This window comes from Myxocyprinus asiaticus, chromosome 31 (assembly GCF_019703515.2).
Source record: "Myxocyprinus asiaticus isolate MX2 ecotype Aquarium Trade chromosome 31, UBuf_Myxa_2, whole genome shotgun sequence".
NCBI lineage: Eukaryota > Metazoa > Chordata > Actinopteri > Cypriniformes > Catostomidae > Myxocyprinus > Myxocyprinus asiaticus.
Window position 1 is genome coordinate 1,081,483 of NC_059374.1, and position 25,142 is coordinate 1,106,624.

Sequence of the window (25,142 nt, forward strand, 5' to 3'; positions counted from 1 at the left end):
TGTGCGCATCATAAAGAGGCTTTTGTTTCTTTAAATACTGTCCAAATGACACATTTCAACAGTTTTCTTCATAGAATATTCTTTTTTTTTAATTAATTTTGAAATGTTTCCACCATTTTTAATGTTTTGACAGTTATAATTTAATGTGGCAACAATAAAGATTGAAATAAATGTATGACAAAGCGATAGCCAATCACTGCACAGGAATCCAGGGATGTCCCGCTGATCATGTGATGTTGTGTGGTGGGTGAATGTGAGCGTTCATCAGCTGTTATGACAGAAGGGAATGTGTCAAGGCTTCATTTGGAGGGAAGAGTCTTCTCAGACATGTGTTTCTGCTGACTCTGAGCATGCCTGAACACACACACACACACACACACACATACACACACAAACACACATATCAATCATTAATTTTCAAGAGTTTTCCACATTCTTATATAGTCAGGACATTGAGAAAGATTGTGATTAAACAGGTTTATTTGCTCACCTGGTCAGATCTTCGATGTCCACTAACATGGCGTCCTGCTCCATCTGCAGTTCGTCTCGCATCAGTAACAGCTGCACCAGCTCTTCATTCAGACCTGATCAATCAATCAATCAATCAGTGTTGTCACAGTGGTTCGGTCCAGTGCTCCAAAATCACACACAACAGAATTAAATCTTTATAATGTCAGATTAGGTAAATGTGTTCAATAAATGTGATGGTGTTAAATTATTCATCTATGCATTTGATTAATTCAGGTACATGAAAAGGATTTGTAAAGGTAAAATAGTTTTTGTTTTAGATGCTTTAAATATGTTTCAGTGTCTATACAAACATACATGTGTGTGTGTGTGTTTGTTTGTCATACCCTCGATCTGTGAGTGCAGGTCATTCACTATGACCTGTAGCTGTCCGAGGGTCATGTCTCTGAGATCTGTGTGTTTCAAACTCCTCTTCATCAAACACTCACTGATGTGCGGCATATGAGGAAGCTGAGAAAACACACACACAAAACAATATACTGTCAGATACACAATAAATATAAAGACATGAAATATATAAGTGATGATGTACAGTCAACATGGAGAGAAAATCGTTTAACGCACATCTACCATGGATTATCCCGCTCATACCATGGTCACATCCCAGCATTAATTGGTTAAAGCTGTCATTGATTTTTACAGTGCAAATTTTGACTGGAGGAATAACAATAAAAGCCAAAGTACACTTTGTGTGTCTGCACTGTGGATCACTCCACACACAGTATGTGTGACACAAACTGTGTCATCAGCACAGCCTTGACCACACGCCACCTAGATTTTGACCCGCGGACGTGGTCCTCGGCTCTGCATGTCACTGATGCATGTGCCTGCTATTGACTGTACTAAAAACAGTATCACAAAGCAGCTGTAGTGAGTATGCGTCAAACACATTCGTATTCACTCACGGTCAGAAGAGTATACTCACAAAGGTAACGTGCTCGACCAGGCGTGAGCCAATCCGGAACGCGCAAAAACGAAGTATACCTGGGCCTTAACAGTTAACTTTATCAACAGGTTGTTAGATCTAGAGTTCTGCCAACTCAGAGATAAAGTAGTGCAATAATATCACATTTATTTACACTGGCGGCCAAAAGTTTGGAATAATGTACAGATTTTGCTATTATGGAAAGAAATTGGTACTTTTATTAACCAAAGTGGCATTCAACTGTTCACAAAGTATAGTCAGGACATTAATAAAGTGAAAAATTACTATTACAATTTGAAAAATATTTTCAGAACTTCTTAAACTACTTCAAAGAGTTCTCATCAAAAAATCCTCCACGTGCAGCAATGACAGCTTTGCAGATTCTTGTTATTCTAGCTGTCAGTTTGTCCAGATACTCAGGTGACATTTCACCCCACACTTCCTGTAGCACTTGCCATAGATGTGACTGTCTTGTTGGACACTTCTCACGCACCTTACAGTCTAGCTGATCCCACAAAAGCTCAATGGGGTTAAGATCCATAATACTCTTTTCCAATTATCTGTTGTCCAATGTCTGTGTTTCTTTGCCCACTCTAACCTTTTCTTTTTGTTTTTCTGTTTCAAAAGTAGCGTTTTCTTTGCAATTCTTCCCATAAGGCCTGCACCCCTGAGTCTTCTCTTTACTGTTGTACATGAAACTGGTGTTGAGCGGGTAGAATTCAATGAAGCTGTCAGCTGAGGACATGTGAGGTGTCTATTTCTCAAACTAGAGACTCTGATGTACTTATCCTCTTGTTTAGTTGTACATCTGGTCTTCCACATCTCTTTCTGTCCTTGTTAGAGCCAGTTGTCCTTTGTCTTTGAAGACTGCAGTGTACACCTTTGTATGAAATCTTCAGTTTTTTGGCAATTTCAAGCATTGTATAGCCTTCATTCCTCAAAACAATGATTAACTGACGAGTTTCTAGAGAAAGCTGTCTCTTTTTTGCCATTTTTGACCTAATATTGACCTTAAGACATGCCAGTCTATTGCATACTGTGGCAACTCAAAAACAAACACAAAGACAATGTTAAGCTTCATTTAACGAACCAAATATCTTTCAACTGTGTTTGATATAATGGCAAGTGATTTTCTAGTAACAAATGATCAATTTAGCATGATTACTCAAGGATAAGGTGTTGGAGTGATGGCTGCTGTCTAGATTTGATCAAAAATGACTTTTTTCAAATAGTGATGCTGCTGTTTTTTACATCAGTAATGTCCTGACTATACTTTGTGATCAACTGAATGCCACTTTGGTGAATAAAAGTACCAATTTCCTTCCAAAACAGCAAAATCTGTACATTATCCCAAACTTTTGGCCGCCAGTGTAAATGAACTAAATAAAAAGCTGTACGAATAATTGGAACAATGGACATGTGTTTTTTGGAGACCAAACACTCTTTAAAAACAGTGAATTTAATATAGAAATATAGATATAATAGCCACATAATGTATAAGTGTTGACACTCCTCAGAACATGTATTAATTAATTAACATTCTTTGTCATTTTCACATTAATGAGGAAAAACTGGTGTTAAAGACATGATGGTTGTAAAAGTGATACTAAAATGATGAGGGAAACCATCCAAAACTATTTAAAACCTGCAGACTTTGACCTCAGAGACATCGGTATGCATTGGCTGCATGATTGATTGAATTAAGAATGAAATGGTGATATGACCTTGCACAATTATTAAACTGCAAAAGGCTACATTTTATAAAGTCTTCATTCAGCACTTCAGTCAGTGATGCAGGAGCAAGCGGCACCCTCTAGTGGGTGTGTGTGGCACATGATGAGCAGTGCAGCGATATTAGATGATGTTTATCATATTTCAAGTCAAAATGTCATTTGATAGGTCCCAGTTTCCTTCTCTCCACCACCATGCAAAACAGCTGAATGTCAAACCATACTTTCCTCACAAGCCCTATGAGTGTGTAAGAGGAAAGTGCAGGTGCATTTCTCAGTAAATCGGAGCTGATAAACACAGGTGTCTTTTCCATGTTTCTTGTAGCGCTTCACAGTTGATTTAAAGACAGCATTGCATGACTTGATGATGTTTTGTTTAGTGATGTTGACTTGATACACTATATTCACATCCAGATGTAGTTTATGCAGAGGGATAAAACTCTCTCAGAGTCTCATTACGGAGGACAGCAGAGTAGGTGCATTAATATAGAACGGTAATTAAAACTGACTAGAACTACCTGTACATTAATCAGAATCAGAATGAGCTTTATTGCCAAGTATGCTTACACACACAAGGAATTTGTCATGGTGACAGAAGCTTCCAGTGCAAAGAGAATACAAAAAATATACATATACAACATATACATACAACATTTGAAATATACATATAAATTTATATACGTAAACAGTGAAATAAGAATAAAAAATAAGATAAATATATAGAGGAAACAACTATTGTTGTTCAAATATGTTATATACAGATATACAGTTATGTGGCAAGGTGATTTAATATATGTTGCAGAAGAGGTAGGATATGTCAAATAAATACAAATGGAACATAAATATGAATAATAGTTGAATACGCACATGATTGTTTTGCCACAACGGAGAGTATTGGGGGCCGTTTTAACTGTTCATGAGGTGGATGGCCTGAGGGAAGAAACTGTTCTTGTGTCTGAAGGTTCGGGTGCTCAGTGCTCTGTAGCGCCAGCCAGAAAGCAACTGTTAAAAAGGTAGTGTGCTGGGTGAATGGGGTCCAAAGTGATTTTTTCCAGCCCTTTTCCTCACTCTGGAGGTGTACAGTTCTTGGAGTGTGGGAAGGTGAGAACCAATAATCCATTCAGCAGTCCGGACTATCCTTTGAAGTCTTCTGATGTCTGACTTGGTAGCTGAACCAAACCAGACAGTTACTGAAGTGCAGAGGACAGACTCAATAACTGCTGAGTAGAACTGTATCAGCAGCACCTGTGGCAGGTTGAACTTCCTCAGCTGGCGAAGGAAGTACAACCTCTGCTGGGCCCTTTTCACAAAGTCTCCCATTTCAGGTCCTGTGAGATGGTAATGCCCAGGAACCTGAATGACTCCACTGCTGCCACGGTGCTGTGAGTGGGGTCAATGCTGCAGAGTTCCTCCTAAAGTCCACTATCATCTCCACTGTTTTGAGCTTGTTCAGCTCCAGGTTGTTTTGACTGCACCAATGAGCCAGAAGTTCAATCTCCCTTCTGTAAGCAGAATTGTCGTCATTTCGTATGAGGCAAATGACTGTAGTGTCATCAGCAAACTTCAGGAGCTTGAAAGAGTGGTCTTTGACATTGCAGTCATTTGTGTACAGGGAGAAGAGTAGTGGGGAGAGCACACATCCCTGGGGGGCACCAGTGCTGAATGTACATGTGCTGGAAGTGAATTTCCCCTGTCTCACAAGCTGCTGCCTGTCCATCAGAAAGCTGGTGATCCACTGACAGATAGAGGTGGGAACCGAGAACTGGGTTAATGTATTCCATAGGAGAGCAGGGATGATGGTGATGAAAACTGAACTTAAGTCCACAAATAGGATCCTTGCATAAGTCCCCGGTCTGTCTAGATGTTGTAGTATGTAATGCAGTCCCATATTGACTGCATCATCTACCGACCTGTTTGCTCGATAGGCAAACTGCAGGGGATCCAGAAAGGGTCCAGTGATGTCCTTCAGGTGGGCCAACACCAGTCTCTCAAACGACTTCATGACCACAGACGTCAGGGCAACAGGTCTGTAGTCATTAAGTCCTGCAATCTTTGGGACAGGGATGATGGTGGAGCATTTGAAGCAGCTGGGAACTTTACAGTGCTCCAGTGATGTGTTGAAGATTTGTGTGAAGATGGGGTCAGCTGGTTGGCACAGGCTTTAGACAAGTGGGTGAAACACCGTCTGGGCCCTATGCTTTCCTTGTCTTCTGTTTCTGGTAGACCCAGCACACATCCTTTTTACAGATCTTACTTGCAGGTTGAGTAGCAGGAGAGGGGAGGAGAGGGATTGCAGAAGATGTTGGTTTTTGTGTAAAGTGCGGGTGTGGGGTGTGAAACTGGGCTTTTCAAATCTTCAGTAAAACACATTCAGATCGTCAGGCAGTTATTGATTCTCTACAGTGTTGGGGAATGGTCTTGTAGTTGGTAATGTCTTTCATGCCACTCCACACTGATGCAGGGTTGTTAGCTGAAAACTTGTTTTTCAGCTTCTCAGAGTAGCTTCTTTTAGCCACTCTAATCTCCTTTGTCACTGTGTTTTTGGCCTGATTATACAAGATTTTATTCCCACTTCTCTAAGCATCCTCTTTGGCCTGACAAAGCTGACTGAGTTTTGCTGTACACCATGGTTTGTCATTGCTGTATGTTAAATAAGTCCTAGTAGGAATGCACATATCCTCACAGAAACTGATATATGATGTCACAGTATCTGTGAGCTCATCCAGGTCTGTGGCTGCAGCCTCAAAAACACTCCAATCAGTGCAGTCAAAACAGGCTTGTAGTTCCAGCTCTGCTTCATTGGACCATCTCTTTACAGTCCTTAATACAGGTTTAGGTGAATTTAGTTTCTGCCTGTAGGTTGGAAGAAGATGAACCAGACAGTGATCAGAGAGTCCCAAAGCTGCTCTAGGGACAGAGAGCGATATGCATCCTTTACAGTGGTGTAACAGTGATCCAGTATATTTCTGTTTCTGGTTGGGCATTTAATGTGCTGCTTGTATTTGGGCAGTTCACATGTGAGGTTTGCTTTGCTAAAATCCCCAACACAGAGTGTTGTTGCTCCGTGTCTGTGATGTAATCAGCCAGCTGTTGCAGCGCTGTGTTCACGCATGCTTATGGAGAAATGTAAACACTCACCAGAAGAAACGGGGAAATCTCCCATGGTGAGTAGAAAGGCTTACAATTGAGGAAGCGCACTTCTAAATTAGGGCAGCACACCTTCTTCAACACTTTTACATCTGTATACCAACTTTCACTGATATAAAAGCATGTTCCACCATCTCTCATTTCCCCCGATAACGCCGATCCGCTCTGAACAGCTGAAAGCCCGGCAAATGTAACACTCTGTCCGGAATGGCTTCACTCAGCCAGGTTTCCATGAAGCACAGAGCAGCAGAGTTAGCAAAGTCATTATTTGTATGGGTTAGAAGTAGTTAGTCCGTTTTGTTAGGAAGAGTGTGGAGATTCGCTAGATGTATGCTTGGCAGCATGGTTAAACATGCACCAATGGAACAAAATAAACACTTGTACTATTATACTTTAATTATGGTTCTAATATATAATCTTGTATTCTATTTTAAATAATCTGATATAAAAAATTAATATTAATAAAATAATCTGTCATTAATAATCCTGTAATTGTGTACTGTCTTTGAATTCAGACCCTAGACCAGTGGTTCTCAAACTTTTTTGTACCAAGGCACATCTTTGTAAATATTACATTTCCAAGGCACACCATTTTTTCCTCAAAATACAATGATGCATACATCCTCATAAATGTGCAATAAACTGTTTTAAACCTTATGCTGCCTCTAAACACAAATCAAAAATTAAAAATGGAATTGAAAAAATATTTTAAAAAATTTACTACACAAATTTCATGGAATATTTGAAAAAGGTTATTTAGGTTGTAAGGACAAATCAGGGCTCTACGCAAACACATTTATTTAGAAAAAAAATGCTAAAGAATAATGACTGATAAAAATAATATGATGATTATAAAACAATGTTTGTTTATTTTTTGGAACTTGCATTGACCTGGAATTTGCATAAGCGTGATGCCATGCAGCTGCTTGGTAGTCTCATTATAAAGTGTGAACATTTCAACAGGATATGCAGTTTTAATAGGTTTTTGCAGTCTGGCAGTGCATGGTTATAATGTTACGATGCCCACCTCCGTTAGAAGCAGAATACCTCTTGCAGTTGTGCAAAGAGGCTCTTATTGTTAGAGTGACATTTCATGGTTATTTTTATATGTTTGAGATTTTGCTTATCACGTTGAGTTAGACGAGGATGCTGACATGCTGTTTACTGGTATCGTGCATTTTATGGATTCCTGCATTTTTATTTGACTTGCTATTTTTCTCAGAAACTTGCGTTTGAGCGCGAGGTTAAGACATCATCCATCAATAATTAATTATTCAAAACGCTGTCCGTCATTTTGACAGATATGCCTACAAGCAAGAATCTCTGCTTAAACCATCTTTACATGGTATATCTTCACTATCTCTCGGTCTATGCGTGCGCGCGAAAGAGAGAAGAGGAGAGCGCTCGCAGCCGTGTGAGACTGAGAAAACGGCGCTTTGAATGCAAAACTAACTAACGTGGGAGTTTTTATTCTGATTGTAAGTTGCAATAATAAGTTCATAACTTTGGGTGTAAGATCAGCTGTCACTCGCACCAGTGCAGCCAGATAACTGTCCAAATTCGCCCGCAGTAATTTTCACTCGCAAATGCTGGAGCTCTGCAAATTCCATGGCACACCGGCCCACCTGCCACGGTACACCATTTGAGAACCACTGCCCTAGACTACCCATTCAACCCCAACAGGATTGCAACATTCAACCCCAAAACATTTTGAATGTTAATGGACAAATAATGACATATATGGGTGAATCTCACAAAAATGCGTGCGCATTATTTTTCTTAGAATATTGTAGTATACAACAAAATAAACTATATACAGTATATATTAGGTCTGTCGATTTAATGTGTTAATTCAGTGTGATTAATTATATAAAAAATAACATGTTAAAAAAATGAATGCAATTAATCATGTGCCCGGACCGTAATGAGGAATATTATTTCCGTCTGAGCAATTCAAGTATGGAGTACCACCTGTTTTCTCCAGGGGGCAGTAAGCGAAAGCTGTATAGGCAACGTGCAGCTCATACAAAGAACAAACCACACTTACTGACAGCAGACATCACAAGATGAGAACACGATCTTGCGTTCAAACAGCTTGATGGAGCGCAAATCCGACCGCAGGGATCTCGAGACGTGTTTTTCTAAGTCTCAAATTTCGTTTAACTTGACACAGCGAACTAAAAACGGTATGTTTATGACGCAACACAACCGAGATGCTCCAAAATCGTTCGCCTGATGCGGGTGTACATTGACACGTCCTTAAACAAGCCCTTATAATAAATCTCAGACTGATTGATGAATTCAATTGTTAAATGGATTGCTGTGAACTGTAGACCGATGATGGGCTTATGTTCAATAATATGGAAATAAACCATATATTACATTCTGAAGCCACTTTTTGTATTGTCTTTTTTAATGCTTTACTCATGTGCCAAAATAATGTAATGCATTTTAATTATCTGTATCAGGGGTCGGCAACATATGGCACGCGTTCCAGCATTGGCACACGGAGGGGTAATCACTGGCACGCCAGCAACGGCAAGAGAGGAATAGACTATTTTATTCATATGAAATTCCGCACCTGCATTTCAATCTACATCTTGATGTAATCCTTCCTCATGATCACACACCGTGTTTTCATCAGCTGAATGGGAGGCTAAACAAAAAGTTAAAATGTGACAAGACTTCAATATACCCAATAGACTCGTGCAGCACATGCAAGCCATTCGCACATCACGAGCCGGCAGTGCTTCACTTTCTGTTAATCGCGCGAGTAAACGCGCCCGCTTTGCTTTGGTCAGGGCACCAAATGGGCACAGCCATTGACAAGAAAAATAAAAAAATGGCACTTCATGTCAAAAAGGTTGCCGACCCCTGATCTGTTTTATTATTTTTATAATATATTTTATTTATAATTATTTAAATATAACTATTTATAACTATTTAATCATTATATATTGAATTATTGTTATTTGAGGGGCTTTCTCAGCAAATATTTATATATGCGATTAATTTGATTAGTTAATCAGCATACCATGTAATTAATTTGATTAAACATTTTAATCGACAGCCCTAATATATATATATATATATATATATTGCACAAATAAAACAAAGCCTATTTATATAAAATGCAAATGTACAAATGAAAAATAATGCAAAAATTAGGCTTCATATTATTCTATTTCTTTTTTTCATGTGGTATTTGGGCTGAAATATGTTCTGGACATCTTTCATGAGATTCCCCCAAGTAGGGTTATGAAGAGTTCTTCTAAATGAAGGCTTTAGGGGCAGGTGACACTAGTTGATCTAATTGTGGGCACTCCCACTGACATAACCTGCGATCACAAACATCATCATAAATGCCATTTTTACAGTATGGCAGTACACTGAAGTCTTTCGAAGGAATTTACACGAGCAGAGGACAGTTTTGTTCTTAATAGCAAAATCTCCACTTTCAATAAGCTCTACAGAAATAAACCTGATGCTTCAATCAGAATCATAACAGATGTGTGTTCATAACTGTGGTGTTCTGGGTAAAAGCAGTGAGAAATTATGACATCAGCGAATGGTTTTGGAGCGAGTGCCAGCGTACTCATTACATTGCTATTCAGTTTCACTCTCTCTCACAGTCTCTGTGTGTGTGGGCGATCGAAGGGCCAACACTGGCTGCACTCTGGTGAGTAGTCACCATGTTTACCACGGTGATTCATGCTGCATGTAGGATTTCTCACACAGGGGAAGCAGAATTCCCCCCCCCCACCCCTCATTTACCAAAGTCCAGCCGAACTCCCACACTGGAAAACATGCGGCCATTCTCACCGGCGTGATGTCACTTTTGTCTGCTTTTGTCAACTTGACCCATCCCTCTTGTTCTATGGTTCAGTCTTTGTGAAACTCAACAGCTCTGCGTTTCTGAGCTCGTTGAGTTTTAGAGGAAGTGCATGTTCAGAATGTTGCCAGCTGTTTCCTGTCTTTGTGTTATAGTTTCAGTTCAGAGGGTGACGGATGAAAGCGGTGACAGACAAAGTGACCCACAAAACTGTGTTGGCGAGTGTCGCACAAACAGAGGCGTTCTCATAGTATAAAAGTGTCAAAACGTCACAGGGTTTCATGTAATAGTGCCAGTGATTACTTATAACCTGACCCAATACATGTCAGGCACGTCAGCAAAGTGTGTGTCATAAATAATATTCAAACTTTGTACAATTATTAATACTGTTGTGAATTCAGACCATACTCATTCAACCACAAAACATTTTAAGGGCTCTATTTTCATGAGCATGCAAAGCAAGTGCTAGGTGTAACAATTATCCAATTTTCGTGAGAGTGCTAATTTTAAGCACAATTTTCGTGTCAGCGCAAGTGGGCATGGGTGGGAGTGTACTATCTGTACTATCAAATTCTTATTAATGTGATGTCTTCATTTACATCAACGTTGCTTGACAGTAAATTGACTATATAATAGGATGAAGACGGTGCAATAACTGCAGAAGAACCTCAGAATTAAATTGCACTTGACCCAGCCCATTAGCGCTTTGCACGTGTGATCTCGCCTACCTTATTGCGCCTAAACATAGAGCATGCATGCACGAAAAATATTTGTATTACATATCACATGATGCTCTTAAAATAGGGCCCCAAATGTATTAAACAGGGTTGAATGGTTGCATTACCTACTGATCTTTAACCCTGTCACATTCAACCCCAGAACATTTTGAATGTAACAGAGTTTACACAAAACATGTTTTGAAAGAGAAATATCATAGGTTATTAATATATAATATTAATCTTTATTACACATTCAGAATAACAAGGTACACTGAAACTGAGTGATACTATCAATTAAACAATCAAATTAAAATTATATGAATTTTGAAGTTACTGTGACAGGGTTAATATGATGCAGTAGTTTAGAGTAGGTAATGATAAATATTGGTTTTGATGATTAATTAAATTGGGGCTGATAGTTTAAGAATGGGCAATTAAAAAACCCAATTTTGTTGAACACTTGTATTATTTTTATTTGTCCATTTGAAAGCAGTGAGTATCTTTTTTATAAGTGATACAATAAAGTGTAACTTAAATGTTGCTGGTGTGGTTGAGTTCCTGATGTCGTTTTGCTGTGGTTTAATGGCTGAACATCACAATGAAACGTGTCAAGCCAGTGTCACAATGATGTTTTTCAGATGTAAGCTTAATGTACATAATCGTGTCACACCTCCGACTGAAGGAAGCGAAAAGATCAAAAAGATCTCAGTAAAACAGTCTGCATGTGTTACACCCTCTTACAAAATCACATTGTTTGGAGTTGGTTAGTTTGACGCCGACAGATGTGAGATGAGCACACATACCAGGTCTGCGACAGGAGACTTCTTGCGGTTCTGTTTCTCCACTTGCACCTGCATCTTGGCCATGGGTTTGGCCATCGCTAGAGCCAGCTTCGCCTCAGCCTGCAGCTTCTTCTGTCGGCTCAGGAAGTCCATGTCCTCCAGAGACTCAGAGTCGTCCTCGGTCGTGTCCCTGTCTGAGTACGACGAGATCTGTTTGCTCTGAGGACAGATGGACGGATAGAAGAAGAAAGACAAATTATTACAAATTATACAGACATCCAAATGTGTGGTTGATAATAAAGCCTGAGATTTGATCATGTACTGGTACTTCCAAACCATTCAGGTGTCAGGACCACAATAGTGGAGTGATGCTGCTCAGTCCAGATCACGATGGTCTGCTGCATCCTCTGATATATAGCGGAACTGCATTGCGCAAATTGCGTTCAGCACAGATTTTATGGGCACGTTTATGCCACTGACTGGCCACTAAACGTGCATATAAACAGCGCTTTCAGTGGTTACGATTCGTTCCTAGTGAATTCATGCCCGAATGTGACAAATGTAATGTGCACAGTTGTGTGTTTATCACTATTTTACTTCAAACACAGATCAACCAATAACAATTAAATTATATTTTTATTAAATGTAGTTTATTTTTGGGATTAACGCATGCCAATTTCATAACAAAATTCCATCAAACTGAATTCTGTCATTTTTAACAAAATTAAATTAATACAATTTAACACTGTACAGCCTAACATATGAAAGAATTGTCATTAAATGTTATGTATAATATTGGATACATTAGGCTTTAAAGGTCATTATCTTCCTGAGGCCCAGCAATTCATTTTTCTATAGGACATTTGTTATTGAAGTTTTTCTGCAGTGGTAAATTTTGGGGTATTATCAGAGGACTCTCTGGACTTTTCAGAGAAACAAATGTTTGAGAGTTTGGCCATGACTACTTCCTCTCCTTGCTCTATAAATATGGATTGAAATGTATCGAGGTACAAATACAACATGAATAAAATATTTATTTTACAATAAACAATCTTTATCATATGTATTTTATGCACCAAACACTATATTGACATTTTAAAAAAGGAAAATTGTAAAACTTTTTTAGCTCAGATGACCATAATAGCTTGTAATGAAAAATTATGAGATCTTTATAATGACAGAGCAGGCTGTATATATGGAAATATTATTTCACACTTTAAAAATATCTTGTAAAATGTATATGTCAGAATTTTCAAAGCTCTGTGATTGTTTTGTGGTGGGAATGTAATGGTGATTGAGAGATATTTCTCAAAAGCCTGTTGTATCATATTTAATACAAAGGGGTTTTTCAATAAAATAATATATAACATTTTAACCAAGTACAAGTTGCTTATATTCAGCAAATACTCATTTTAAAATATCAGTAACAATATAATCATTACTGTCACTTTTACTTTATTAAAATAAACTGTCATTTATCCCAACATAAGAGTCACTTTTTTCTGCCATCATTTTAAATAGATCGATATAAACATTGAAACCACTTTTTCACTAGATGGTGCCATAAACATGTGAAACTTACATACCATAGGTGAAAGTCTATGAAACAGGTGAAACAGGAGCCGTCAAACATTGCGTATCATATTTGATTCACACGGCATTATAGGGTTAAAATATTTAGTTTTTTCACATTTTATTTTGTTAAATATTACTTAATTCAATTTGATGGAATTTTGTTATGAAAATGAATTGTGTCAATCGTAAAATTTTTGAGCAAGCCCATGATGTCCAATATTTTCAGTTAAAATATACATATAAGGTCAAGTGTATATTTTAGGTATAGAAATGTTACCATTTCTTTTGAGCAGATTAACCATTTTTAATCACGTGTTTTGCCTTCACTAGTTCCTTGTAAATGTTCCAGTGGTGTGACAAAAACATTTTTAAAAGTATAATTATTTCATATAGTCTTTCAATTAACAGGAGCTCATGAAAACTAGAGATGCACTTTTACAAAATTTGTGTTCTGATATCTGCTGATACCGATAGTTTGAAGACTATGCTTTTTTATGCTACCTTGTTTCAAATCACTGACATTTAATTACATAACTTTGAAAGAAATGTAAATAATATCTTGATTTTCTACGTCTCTACATGTCTTTCTTGCTTGTTATGTTCCTCATTTGTAGGTGTCGCTAAATGACCAAATGTAAAGGTTCCATGTTAGAGTGACTGGTCTCAGTTATTAACAAAACACTGAGACAAAAAGCACATAATTAACACAATTGAACTGAATTGTGAATGAAGCTTTAGCTTTAACTAACGCATCATATTCCTGCTGTGTGGAGCTTTAAGGTGAGTAATCAGATTAGTCGTGTTAAATGTTTTAACAATACTTCCATTCAGTGCAGTTCTGACTGTGTAAAGCTTACAAACCCAAATCAAAGTGTTTCATTTTCTTTCAGACACAGCACAAGTTAATTGTCTAGCAGGTTCATTCACACCTTTTGATTGACAGGACATAATTGGCCCTGATCATTGTCTGTTCCCTATCTGTCACTCACTCGATGCTGTGTCGATGTAGTGACACTAGGGGTCACTCTTGGGAGCCAGAGACACCTCTGATCTTTGAAAAAAGGCCAATGGGAATTGGCGAGTGGTATTTGTATACCACTCCCCTGAACATACGGGTATAAAAGTAGCTGGTATGCAACCACTCATTCAGATTTTCTCTTTGGAGCCGAAAGGTCGATGCTAACTGAGCTGAATTCCCACGGCTTTTCATTCACCTCTGCTGGATCTGATGGCGCATTTCAGCAGCTTCTCCCCCTCTGCACTGGTGCACTGCAGAGAACGCCCCTGGGTGCTTCGGCAGAAATAAAAGTGTATATTCTAAAAAGAGTATATTTCTCTTAAAGAGCGGCACACACGGAAAGTCTTTTTAAAGATGCCCTTCCGTTTGTGTGCTATTCCTGGTTGCGGTCATTATCTCTCGCCTTCTGATGGCCACGATCGCTGTCTTTCATGTCTGGGCGCTACCCACGCGGAGACATCATTCGTGGATGGTCATGTCCTCATTGCGAGAACATGAGGAGCTGACAAGGTCGTGGGAGGCACCTTTTACTGCCCGGTCCTGATCTTTCAGCTCCCCCGCCCTCACTACACTCGATGGCGGGGCGGCCAAGGGGTATTCGGTGATCCCCCCGGTAGATAAGGCCCTCACGGTGCACCTATGCCCACAGAGCGCAGCCACCTGGCGCGGGCGCCCAAAGCTCCCGTCGCTGGACAAGCCGCCTCCGCCTTGCACGCCATGGCTCTCCTGCAAGTCCACAAAGCCAGGGGGGTAGTTCCGCCCGGGATTGATGCAGTAACTGTGCTCGGCGACCAACCTCGCCCTCCGGGCAACGAAGGTCACAGCGTGGTCTCTCGGGTGGGTGATGTCCACCTTGGTGGTCCAAGAGCACCACCTTTGGCTCAACCTGTTTGAGATGAGAGAGGCCAACAAGGCACGGTTCCTTGACGCCCCCATTTCCTAGGTTGGCCTATTCGGCGACACTGTCGAGGACTTCACTCAGCAGTTCTCGGTGTTGAAGCAGCAGACGGAAGCTATCCAATACATCCTGCCCCGGCACGGCACAAGATCCCACACCCCATCTGCTCGTTGCCAAGGTCGTCCTCCTGCAGTTACTGCACCGGCCCGGCCCTGGTGTGGAGCCCACAGCAGGAAGCAGACGCCCATCCCACAGACCGGAATCCCACTGCTCTGGAGCTGGTAAGCAGACCACTCCATCCCCCAGTGGAGGGCCGGGAGGAGAATCTTTTGTTACCTTTTCATTTAATTTCGCCGCATGCCCAAGTGGCTGCGGTACCCAAAATTTCAGCAAAAGAGTGGTTTCCTTATTCCCTGGATCACATACCCGGTGCGCACAGCTGTCATCACGACCACCGTCCACCATTCCATTTCAGCAGGTTTGGCGCTCCAGCGGCGCCCACCCCTGCGCGCCCAGCTGTGGCACAAATCCGCCCCCGATGTGATGTCTCCACGGGTCACGAGGACGAACCTCTTCCTCCCCTATCCCAGGCTGTTCTGGGGGTGGTCACAAGGAGCCAGGTAATTCTTCGATGTCCCTGAAATCAGCACGGCCATGGCACGACGTAGCACCTCAGGCTCTGCCCCGCTGCGAGACCCCACCTGCTGGTACATCCGACAAGATTGTCCCCTTGGTCCCCCTCGCCCGGAGCTTGGACTTTTCCAACCCGTCGCGATGGCTGATCCAGACGGTCCGACTCGGCTACGTGATTCAGTTATCCAGGTGTCCGCCCAGGATCAGCGGTGTCTACTTCACCTCGGTGAAGGGCGAGAACGCCGCTACCTTGTGCGCGGAAATCGCTACCCTCCTATGGAAGAGTGCGACAGAGCCTGTCCCTCCGGCCCCTACTTTATTGTACCGAAGAAAGGCGGTGGGTTGCGGCCAATCTTGGACCTGCGAGTACTGAACCGGGCTTTACACAGACTCCCGTTCAAGATGCTGACGCAAAAACTCATTCTAGCGAGTGTCCGGCGTCAAGATTGGTTCGCGGCGGTAGACCTGAATGACGCGTACTTCCACGTCTCGATTCTACCTCGACACAGACCCTGAAGGTCACAGAGGCAGCCCTTGCCCTGTTAAGGGAAGTTCGCATCCTCAACTATCTCGACGACTGGCTAATCCTAGCTCACTCTCGGGATGTGTTGTGTGTGCACAGGGACCTGGTGCTCTCGCACCTCAGCCGACTAGGGCTTCGGGTCAACTGGGAAAAGAGCAAGCTTCTCCCGGTTCAGAGCATCTCTTTTCTCGGCTTGGAGTTGGACTCAGTCTCAATGACGGCGCGCCTCACGAATGAGTGTGCACAGTCAGGTTCTGACATGTTTGAAGGCGTTCAGACAGAAGACAGCGGTTCCATTGAAACTGTTTCAGAGGCTGCTGGGGCATATGGCATCCTCAGCGGTGGCCACACCACTCGGGTTGATGCATATGAGACCGCTTCAGCACTGGCTCCAGACTCGAGTCCCGAGATGGGCATGGACACATCGCGTGGCCATCATGCCGCACTGTCGCCACCTCTTCAGCCCTTGGACCAACCTCACATTTCTACGGGCAGGCGTTCCCTTAGAGCAGGTCTCCAGGCGCATCATGGTTACGACAGACGCCTCCAAAATGGGCTGGGGTGCTGTATGCAATGGGCACGCAGCCGCCGCCTCCTGGACGGGCCTGTGGCTACGTTGGCACATCAACTGCCTCAAGTTGTTGGCAATTCTGCTCGCCCTGCGGAGGTTTCGGCCGTTGATGCAGGGCAAGCATGTGTTAGTTCAGACAGACAACACGGCAACGGTAGCATACATCAAGGTTGGTTTACGCTCCCGTTGTATGTCACAACTCGCCCGCCGTCTCCTCCTCTGGAGTCAGCAGCACCTCAAGTTGCTGCGAGCCACTCACATCCCGGGCAACCTCAACACTGCAGCGGATGCGCTGTCATGACAGATTACCCTCAGGGGAGAGTGGAGACCCCACCCTCAGGTGGTCCAGCTGATTTGGAGTTGATTCGGGCAGGCACAGCTAGACCTGTTCGCTTCCCGAGAATCCTCCCACTGCCCGCTCTGGTACGCCCTGACCGAGGCACCCCTCGTTATAGACGTGCTGGTACACAGTTGGCCCCAGGACTACGCAAATATGCGTTTCCCCCAGTGAGCCTACTTGCACAGATGCTGTGCAAGGTCAGGGAGGACGAGGAGCAGGTCGTCCTAGTAGCACCCTACTGGCCCACCCAGACGTGGTTCTCGGACCTCACACTCCTCGCAACAGCCCCCCCCCCCGGCGAATTCCCCTGAGGAGGGACCATCTGGCACCCGCGACCAGACCTCTGGAATCTCCATGTCTGGCCCCTGGACAGGACACGGAAGACTTAAGTGGCTACAGTGGTAGACACGATCCCTCAGGCTAGGGCTCCCTCTACAAGGTGCCTGTATGCCTTGAAGTGGCATCTGTTCACTAAGTGGTGTTCTTCCTGACGCAAAGACCCCCAGAGATGCGCAGTCGGATCGGTGCTTTCCTTCCTGCAGGAGAGGTTGGAGGGGCGGCTGTCCCCCTCCACCTTGAAGGTGTATGTAGCCGCTATAGCGGCACACCATGACACAGTGGACGGTAAGTCCTTAGGGAAGCACGCCTAATCATCAGGTTCCTGAGAGGCGCCAGGAGGTTGAATCCCTCCAGACCGTGCCTCATTCCCTCATGGGACCTCTCCGTAGTTCTTCAGGGTCTACGGGGAGCCCCCTTTGAGCCCCTGGTGTCAGCTGAGCTTAAGGCACTCTCTTTAAAGACTGCCCTCCTGACTGCGCTCACTTCCATCAAGGTGGTAAGAGACCTGCAAGCGTTCTCTGTCAGTGAAACGTGCCTGGAGTTTGGTCTGGACTACTCTCACGTGATCCTGAGACCCCTTGACCAGTGGCGCCTCTCTAAAAGACATTTGCAGAGCAGCGGGCTGGGCAACACCCAACACCTTTGCGAGGTTCTATAATCTCCGGGTTGAGCTGGTTTCGTCCCGTGTCTTGCTAGGTACGAACAGGTAAGTCCGGGACAGCTGGCCGGGTGTATTGATTGCGCATAGCGCATTTCACCTCCCCTGAGCTGAAGACGTGTGCTGTTGACTCCCAGTAGTGTTCACAAAGTGTGTTCCCTGGATGACTTCCTCTTAGCCGTGTGGCAGACGAGTTTGTGGAGAAACTCGCTGCCGGCTCAGTACATGTGCTAACTAAGCCCTGTACTGGAGTAGGAGCTCTGCATGTGTTGGTTCCCCATAGGTGACCCCATGCAACGTACACTATATTGCCAAAAGTATTCGCTCATCTGCCTTTAGACGCATATGAACTTAAGTGACATCCCATTCTTAATCCATAGGGTTTAATATGACGTCGGCCCACTCTTTGCAGCTATAACAGCTTCAACTCTTCTGGGAAGGCTTTCCACAAGGTTTAGGAGTGTGTTTATGGGAATTTTTGACCATTCTTCCAGAAGCGCATTTGTACGGTCAGACACTGATGTTGGACGAGAAGGCCTGGCTCGCAGTCTCCGCTCTAATTCATCCCAAAGGTGCTCTATCGGGTTGAGGTCAGGACTTTGTGCAGGCCAGTCAAGTTCTTCCACACCAAACTCGCTCATCCATGTCTTTATGGACCTTGCTTTGTGCACTGGTGCGCAGTCATGTTGGAACAGGAAGGGGCCATCCCCAAAGTGTTCCCACAAAGTTGGGAGCATGGAATTGTCCAAAATCTCTTGGTATGCTGAAGCATTCAGAGTTCCTTTCACTGGAACTAAGGGGCCAAGCCCAGCTCCTGAAAAAACAACCCCACACCATAATCCCCCCTCCACCAAACTTCACAGTTGGCACAATGCAGTCAGACAAGTACCATTCTCCTGGCAACCGCCAAACCCAGACTCGTCCATCAGATTGCCAGATGGAGAAGCGTGATTCGTCACTCCAGAGAACGTGTCTCCACTGCTCTAGAGTCCAGTGGCGGCGTGCCACTGTATCCGATGCTTTGCATTGCACTTGGTGATGTATGGCTTGGATGCAGGTGCTCGGCCACGGAAATCCATTCCATGAAGCTCTCTATGCACTGTTCTTGAGCTAATCTGAAGGCCACATGAACTTTGGAGGTCTGTAGCGATTGACTCTGCAGAAAGTTGGCGACCTCTGCGCACTATGCGCCTCAGCATCCGCTGACCCCGCTCTGTCATTTTACGTGGCCTACCACTTCGTGGCTGAGTTGCTGTCATTCCCAATCGCTCCCACTTTGTTATAATACCACTGACAGTTGACTGTGGAATATTTAGTAGCGAGGAAATTTCATGACTGGACTTGTTGCACAGGTGGCATCCTATCACAGTACCACGCTGGAATTCACTGAGCTCCTGAGAGCGGCCCATTCTTTCACAAATGTTTGTAGAAGCAGTCTGCATGCCTAGGTGCTTCATTTTATACACCTGTGGCCATGGAAGTGATTGGAACACCTGAATTCAATTATTTGGATGGGTGAGCGAATACTTTTGGCATTATAGTGTATATCTTACGCTAAATAGTTTCCCTGTTGGTAAACTGCGTCTTCCTTGGGCAAAGGCCCCTCCACCCCAGTCACCATGTTTGTAGAAAATTCTCCCCCATTGGGTAGGACCTACCATGGGACTTCTCCACATGACATACTTCCAACAAGGCTCGGCAAGACCATGTGATGTATTTCCTCTCAAAATAGTGGTTGCATACCAGCTCCTTTTATACCCGTATGTTCGGGGGAGTGGTATGCAAATACCACTTGCCAATTCCCATTGGCCTTTTTTCAAAGATCAGAGGTGTCTCGGGCTCCCAAGAGTGACCCCTAGTGTCACTACATCGACACAACCTCTCGTTCCCTCCATCAGGGAACGGAGGTTACGAAAGTAACCAGGACGTTTTTGGCCACTACATTGATGCATCTGTGATGAAAACTGCATGTACAATAATTATATGCTGTTTTTAATAGTTATAGTTGGAGTATATGATGTCACACTGCAGGACATGTTTCATCTTCCCAAAAGCATTTAATATCAAAGATAAAGTGTCATTGTGCAGCACACATGTGATCAGTGTTTATAAGGCTGTGGTTTGATGCCTCATTACAGCTGATGATGACATGAGAAGTTCAAGCACTGGACTGCTCTGTGAGTGCGTGTTCAGGGGGATCTACATGTGTCTGTGTGTTGTGATGATTAATGGTGATGAAGGCTGATTGTACAGTGAGTGTAGGTGGGGTCATTTCTTGCCCCGTGACCTCTGTGACTCACCGCCACTATGACTGCTGGGAATCTATGGCTCTCAAACCACATCCCAGAATCAGGGTTTTCTACACAGGATATCTTGCTAAACAACTAAAAGTTGAGGGACATACTATATGTTTCACTGGTGGTAGCTTTTATAGTCACATGCCCCTTTTTTAACAAGTTACATAGCGTTTTATCGGGAACGAATAGCCTGCGACAATAATCAAATGACGTTCTCCTAAAATGGCTCTCTCAATGCCTCAAACAGTGTTAGAACGTCTGACTCATTTGTGTGTGTTGTTACCATGGGTGACAGTGGTGTGTCCAGGCTGGTCTCTGTCTTGCTGTCATCCACATCGCTGTCTTTGTCGCTTCCGCTGTCATTTACGAAGCAGATCTGCAGATTCATGCCACTCTGAAGTCTGTGACAGAACACAAAAAATACTAATATATCAAAAGCACATATCAGGAAGCACTTTTCAAAGCTCTCGAGTACACTCACGACAATTAATGGCCTATTCTCAGAAAATACCGCCATCTGTGGATCAGAATTCCAGCATTGTTTTTTTCACACACACATTGGTAGAACTGTTTTTTTCAGTAGTCAATTCTTCCACACACTTGTCTGTTTTTGCTTGAAAATGCATTCATTTTGCTAAGTATACATCTCTCGCCCAAACTGGAATGGCATTTCCCTCCACCGAAAATTGAGCTCTTTGAAAACACTCTCCATTTCCACATACTTTGGAAAATTATGACGTCAGAAAACTGAAAGCTATTAGCTTAACTACATTTCTCAGTAGCGAGGTGGTAGCTTCATTAGTTTTTAAATCAAGTAAGCTTTTCAGTAGCACAGGTATATTTTTGACTAGGTAGCTTTGTCTCTGACAAAAGCTACATCATGCCTTGTACCTGTTGTTTACTGTCGCTCGTTTTGAATCAGAACTAAAGATGTCCAATTCACAAATGAATCGCTCATTTGAGATTTGGTCACACATGATAGGAAAGTGGTCCGCAATTCAATCTGAATTACTCAGAATGCTCACGCACTCTGCTGAATCATTTGGAGCATTTTCTGACTCACCAACACACCAACGGAATACTTTTAAACATGGAAAACATCGATAACGCTGGTTGCAGTTGATCAACAATCAATGAAAACCAAACCTGCAAATGCATCCTAACGATTTGCAGTGATGAAGAAGGTCTTTATTAAGTTCACACGTGTGCAGCTTGTAAACAACTACTGCAGGTAAAGACATTTTCCAACCAAATGAGTAATCAAAACACTTTGTAGCCCACATGAAAACACACATCACCTATATAACCACATTTTTAGACATGTACCATTACCTGGATGCACCATGTTAATACAATGGTATATGAATATGCTACCCATTTATCAAAAATACCATGTTATACTCTGAAGTATTTTAAAGCAACATGTAAATACAGAATGGTATATAAAAATATACAATTTTTAAAGCGGCATATCAAACCAGAGATTCTTTACAACCAAACAGGTGTCAATGAAAAAGCGTAAAGAGGTTTCTTACCAGAGGCACTTTTGTTGGCGCTGCATCCATAGGAGCGCTTCAAGGAAATCGACAGCATGCTGTTGTGTCATGTGACTCGGTGCAGCAGATGTTTAACACTTAAATCACAGTCTAGAGTCTTCTTTTTTAACAGTATTCAGTCGGTTTTTAATCATTTAAATTATGCGTTGCATATAGCGAATCCAAAATAGCGAGTCCTTGCATGAGGCTGTGGGGTCACACAATGATATATGAAAAATAAATTGTAAAAATTGTGATTTTGCATATTGAACACATGGATTTGTGTTTTTCTATTTTTTACTTGCACATATATTTTATATTCCACCACACTGTATACTTGTATGCTGTATTGAACTATACTGTACTATACTGTACCATGGCTTTGACAAACATCATGTGAATAAGTCTTTTAGATGCTTTGTCTATGATAGTATGCTCTGCGCATCTGGTTGAATAAAAGTATCTTAAATGTAGCAAGCTACTTTTGGCGTGTAGCTTGTAGTGTAACTTACTACTTTCTCTGTGTGTAGCTTTCAGCTTAGCTTAACTCATCTTTCAGTAGTTGGTAGCTTAGCTTGCTACATTTTTTGAGTAGCTTGCACAACCATAAAGAACTACATCATTTCAACCCTGCCACAGTTAAGTTAGGAATCGAAATACTTTTAATTTGAAAAGGTAAATAAACTCTGGTAGTACCACTTACTTTTGATGTACCTACTAATAAATCACACATTATGATAAAAACAAAACAAAAAAAACGCAACATTAAACCTTGTTATAATATATGATGTCAGAAAGATCAAACCATTATTTTTAAATTGGGGAAAATGGAAATGTCACAGCGTTAAAAAAAATAAAAAAAATACAATATTAACAATGAATGCATGATATTGTAATTGCAAAGTTCAAAATAAAAACATTTAGGTTAGTATTTATGATTTCTCCTGTTATTTTTGTAATAGGTACACAGAAGTTTACTTTTAATAGGTTTTTCTAAAAGAGCTTGTTTGGAACGAAATGTTGTTTTTTTAGTTATTGATAAACTAATATTTCACATAAATTAAAGATAAATATTTTGCTAACAGGGTTGAACACTACAGTATATCTAAGAATTGACATTTAACTAGTTTAAAACTAGTTACATTCCATGCTGTGTTAATTTAGTTACTAGTTTATAATAGACACCAATTTGTGTCCAATTCCTTTATGCATTTTTATAAGTTGACTATAATAGAAAGCAAAGATGGTTCACTGGAGTAAAGTGATGAAGTTCAGTTATAATGTCAATAATTTACAGTAATAAAACTACATCATAACATTATGTCAACATGACAAATAAATGACCAGAAGTGCTCATCACATTCATATGAAACTGAAAGTAAGCGCTGGTGATTCAGGCTAAAGTTTGAAAGAGCTGCTTCCCTTTTGGGAAGAGTGTGTGTGTGTCGGGATCTGAAGTGAACGGGGAAAAACATTCATGTTCATAGAGAGAGAGAGAGAGTGATTGAAAGTTGAAAGAACTGCTTAAACCACATTAACAAACACAAACGTGATGTTGTTTCAGTGTAGAATCTGTGGACAGAGCGGTCATGGGAAGTTAAAGAAAAGGCCCATCATTGTCTCTCTCTCTATCTGTGATGATGTCACTGTCACTAGCTGGAATCACTTCAGGAATTAAAGAAAAATATCACACAAACAAGAGAAGTATCATCCTGACAGCACGACTCGCCTGTATCAAATATAAACTCATGCTAACATTTGAAAATCAAACATAAAGACAAGGATACAAAGCTGTGTACTTACCATCTTTCATGAGGGCACAGACTACTATCCCATGAAGCATTGCGAATTATGTCATTGAATAAAAAACTATGGGAATATATAAAACTATTGATTTAAAGTTGTTGATTATATATGTACAGAAATAATATATTTTAAGTTTATTGCAAAATCCTATTACAAACAATACATCACATGCCCCACCAGAAACAGAAATATACTGGATCACTGTTACACCACTGTAAAGGATGCATATCGCTCTGTCCCACGTGCAGCTTTAGGACTCTCTTATCACTGTCTGGTTCATCTTCTTTTGACCTACAAGCAGAAACTAAAATCAGCTAAGCCTGTAGTAAGGACTGTAAAGAGATGGACTAATGAAGCAGAGCTGGAACTACAAGCCTGCTTTGACTGCACTGAATGGAGTGTTTTTGAGGCTGCAGCCACAGACCTGGATGAGCTCATAGATACTGTGATATCATATATCAGTTTCTGTGAGAATATGTGCATCCCTACTATGACAATTTTATCATTCAATAATGATAAACCATGGTTTACAGGAAAACTCAGGCAGCTTCGTCATGCCAAAGAGAATGCTTACAGAACTGGGGATAAAATATTGTACAACCAGGCCAGAAACACACTGAACAAGGAAATCAGAGTAGCTAAAAGGAGCTACTCTGAAAAGCTGAAAAATCCATTTTCAGCCAACGATCCTGCATCTGTGTGGAAAGGCCTAAAAAGCATCACCAAGTACAAGACACATCCACCTCGCTCTGTAGATAGTCAACTAATGACTGATGAACTGAATGTGTTTTACTGCAGGTTTGAAAAGCCCAGACTCACATCCCTCCCCCTCTCTGATCTTCACTTCACACACACACCAAAACATCCTGAAACCGCCCTCCTTCCCCTCCTGCTACTCAATCTGCACTTACAGTTGAAGTCAGAGGTTTACATATACCTTAGCCAAATACATTTAAACTCAGTTTTTCACAATTCCTGACATGTAATCATAGAAAACATTCCCTGTATTAGGTCAGTTAGGATCACTACTTTATTTTAAGAATGTGAAATATCAGAATAATTATAGAGATAATGATTTATTTCAGCTTTTATTTCTTTCATCACATTCCCAATGGGTCAAAAGTTTATATACACTTTGTTACTATTTGGTAGCATTGCCTTTAAATTGCTAAACTTGGGTCAAATATTTTGGGTAACCTTCCACAAGCTTCTCACAATAAGTTGCTGGAATTTTGGCCCATTCCTCCAGACAGAACTGGTGTAACTGAGTCAGGTTTGTAGGTCTC

At 41.8% G+C, this 25,142-nt stretch overlaps 2 protein-coding genes across 4 annotated transcripts in view; both read right to left on the reverse strand.

Annotated features, from left to right (window-relative positions):
* Window positions 1-25,142, reverse strand: part of si:dkey-77f5.3 (uncharacterized protein LOC326903 homolog) — a 341,053-nt gene that overhangs the window by 49,410 nt on the left and 266,501 nt on the right. The window lies entirely within an intron of this gene.
* Window positions 1-25,142, reverse strand: part of schip1 (schwannomin interacting protein 1) — a 75,187-nt gene that overhangs the window by 227 nt on the left and 49,818 nt on the right. For both annotated transcript variants that reach the window (XM_051665203.1, XM_051665204.1), the window contains 5 exons: window positions 20,799-20,916; window positions 11,685-11,882; window positions 855-978; window positions 491-584; window positions 1-354 (listed from right to left, as the gene is read on the reverse strand). The exon at window positions 1-354 is cut by the window's left edge and continues 227 nt beyond it. In XM_051665203.1, the coding sequence (XP_051521163.1) occupies window positions 300-354; window positions 491-584; window positions 855-978; window positions 11,685-11,882; window positions 20,799-20,916 (589 nt within the window). In that variant the 3' untranslated portion in view covers window positions 1-299. The remainder of the gene's footprint in view (window positions 355-490; window positions 585-854; window positions 979-11,684; window positions 11,883-20,798; window positions 20,917-25,142) is intronic.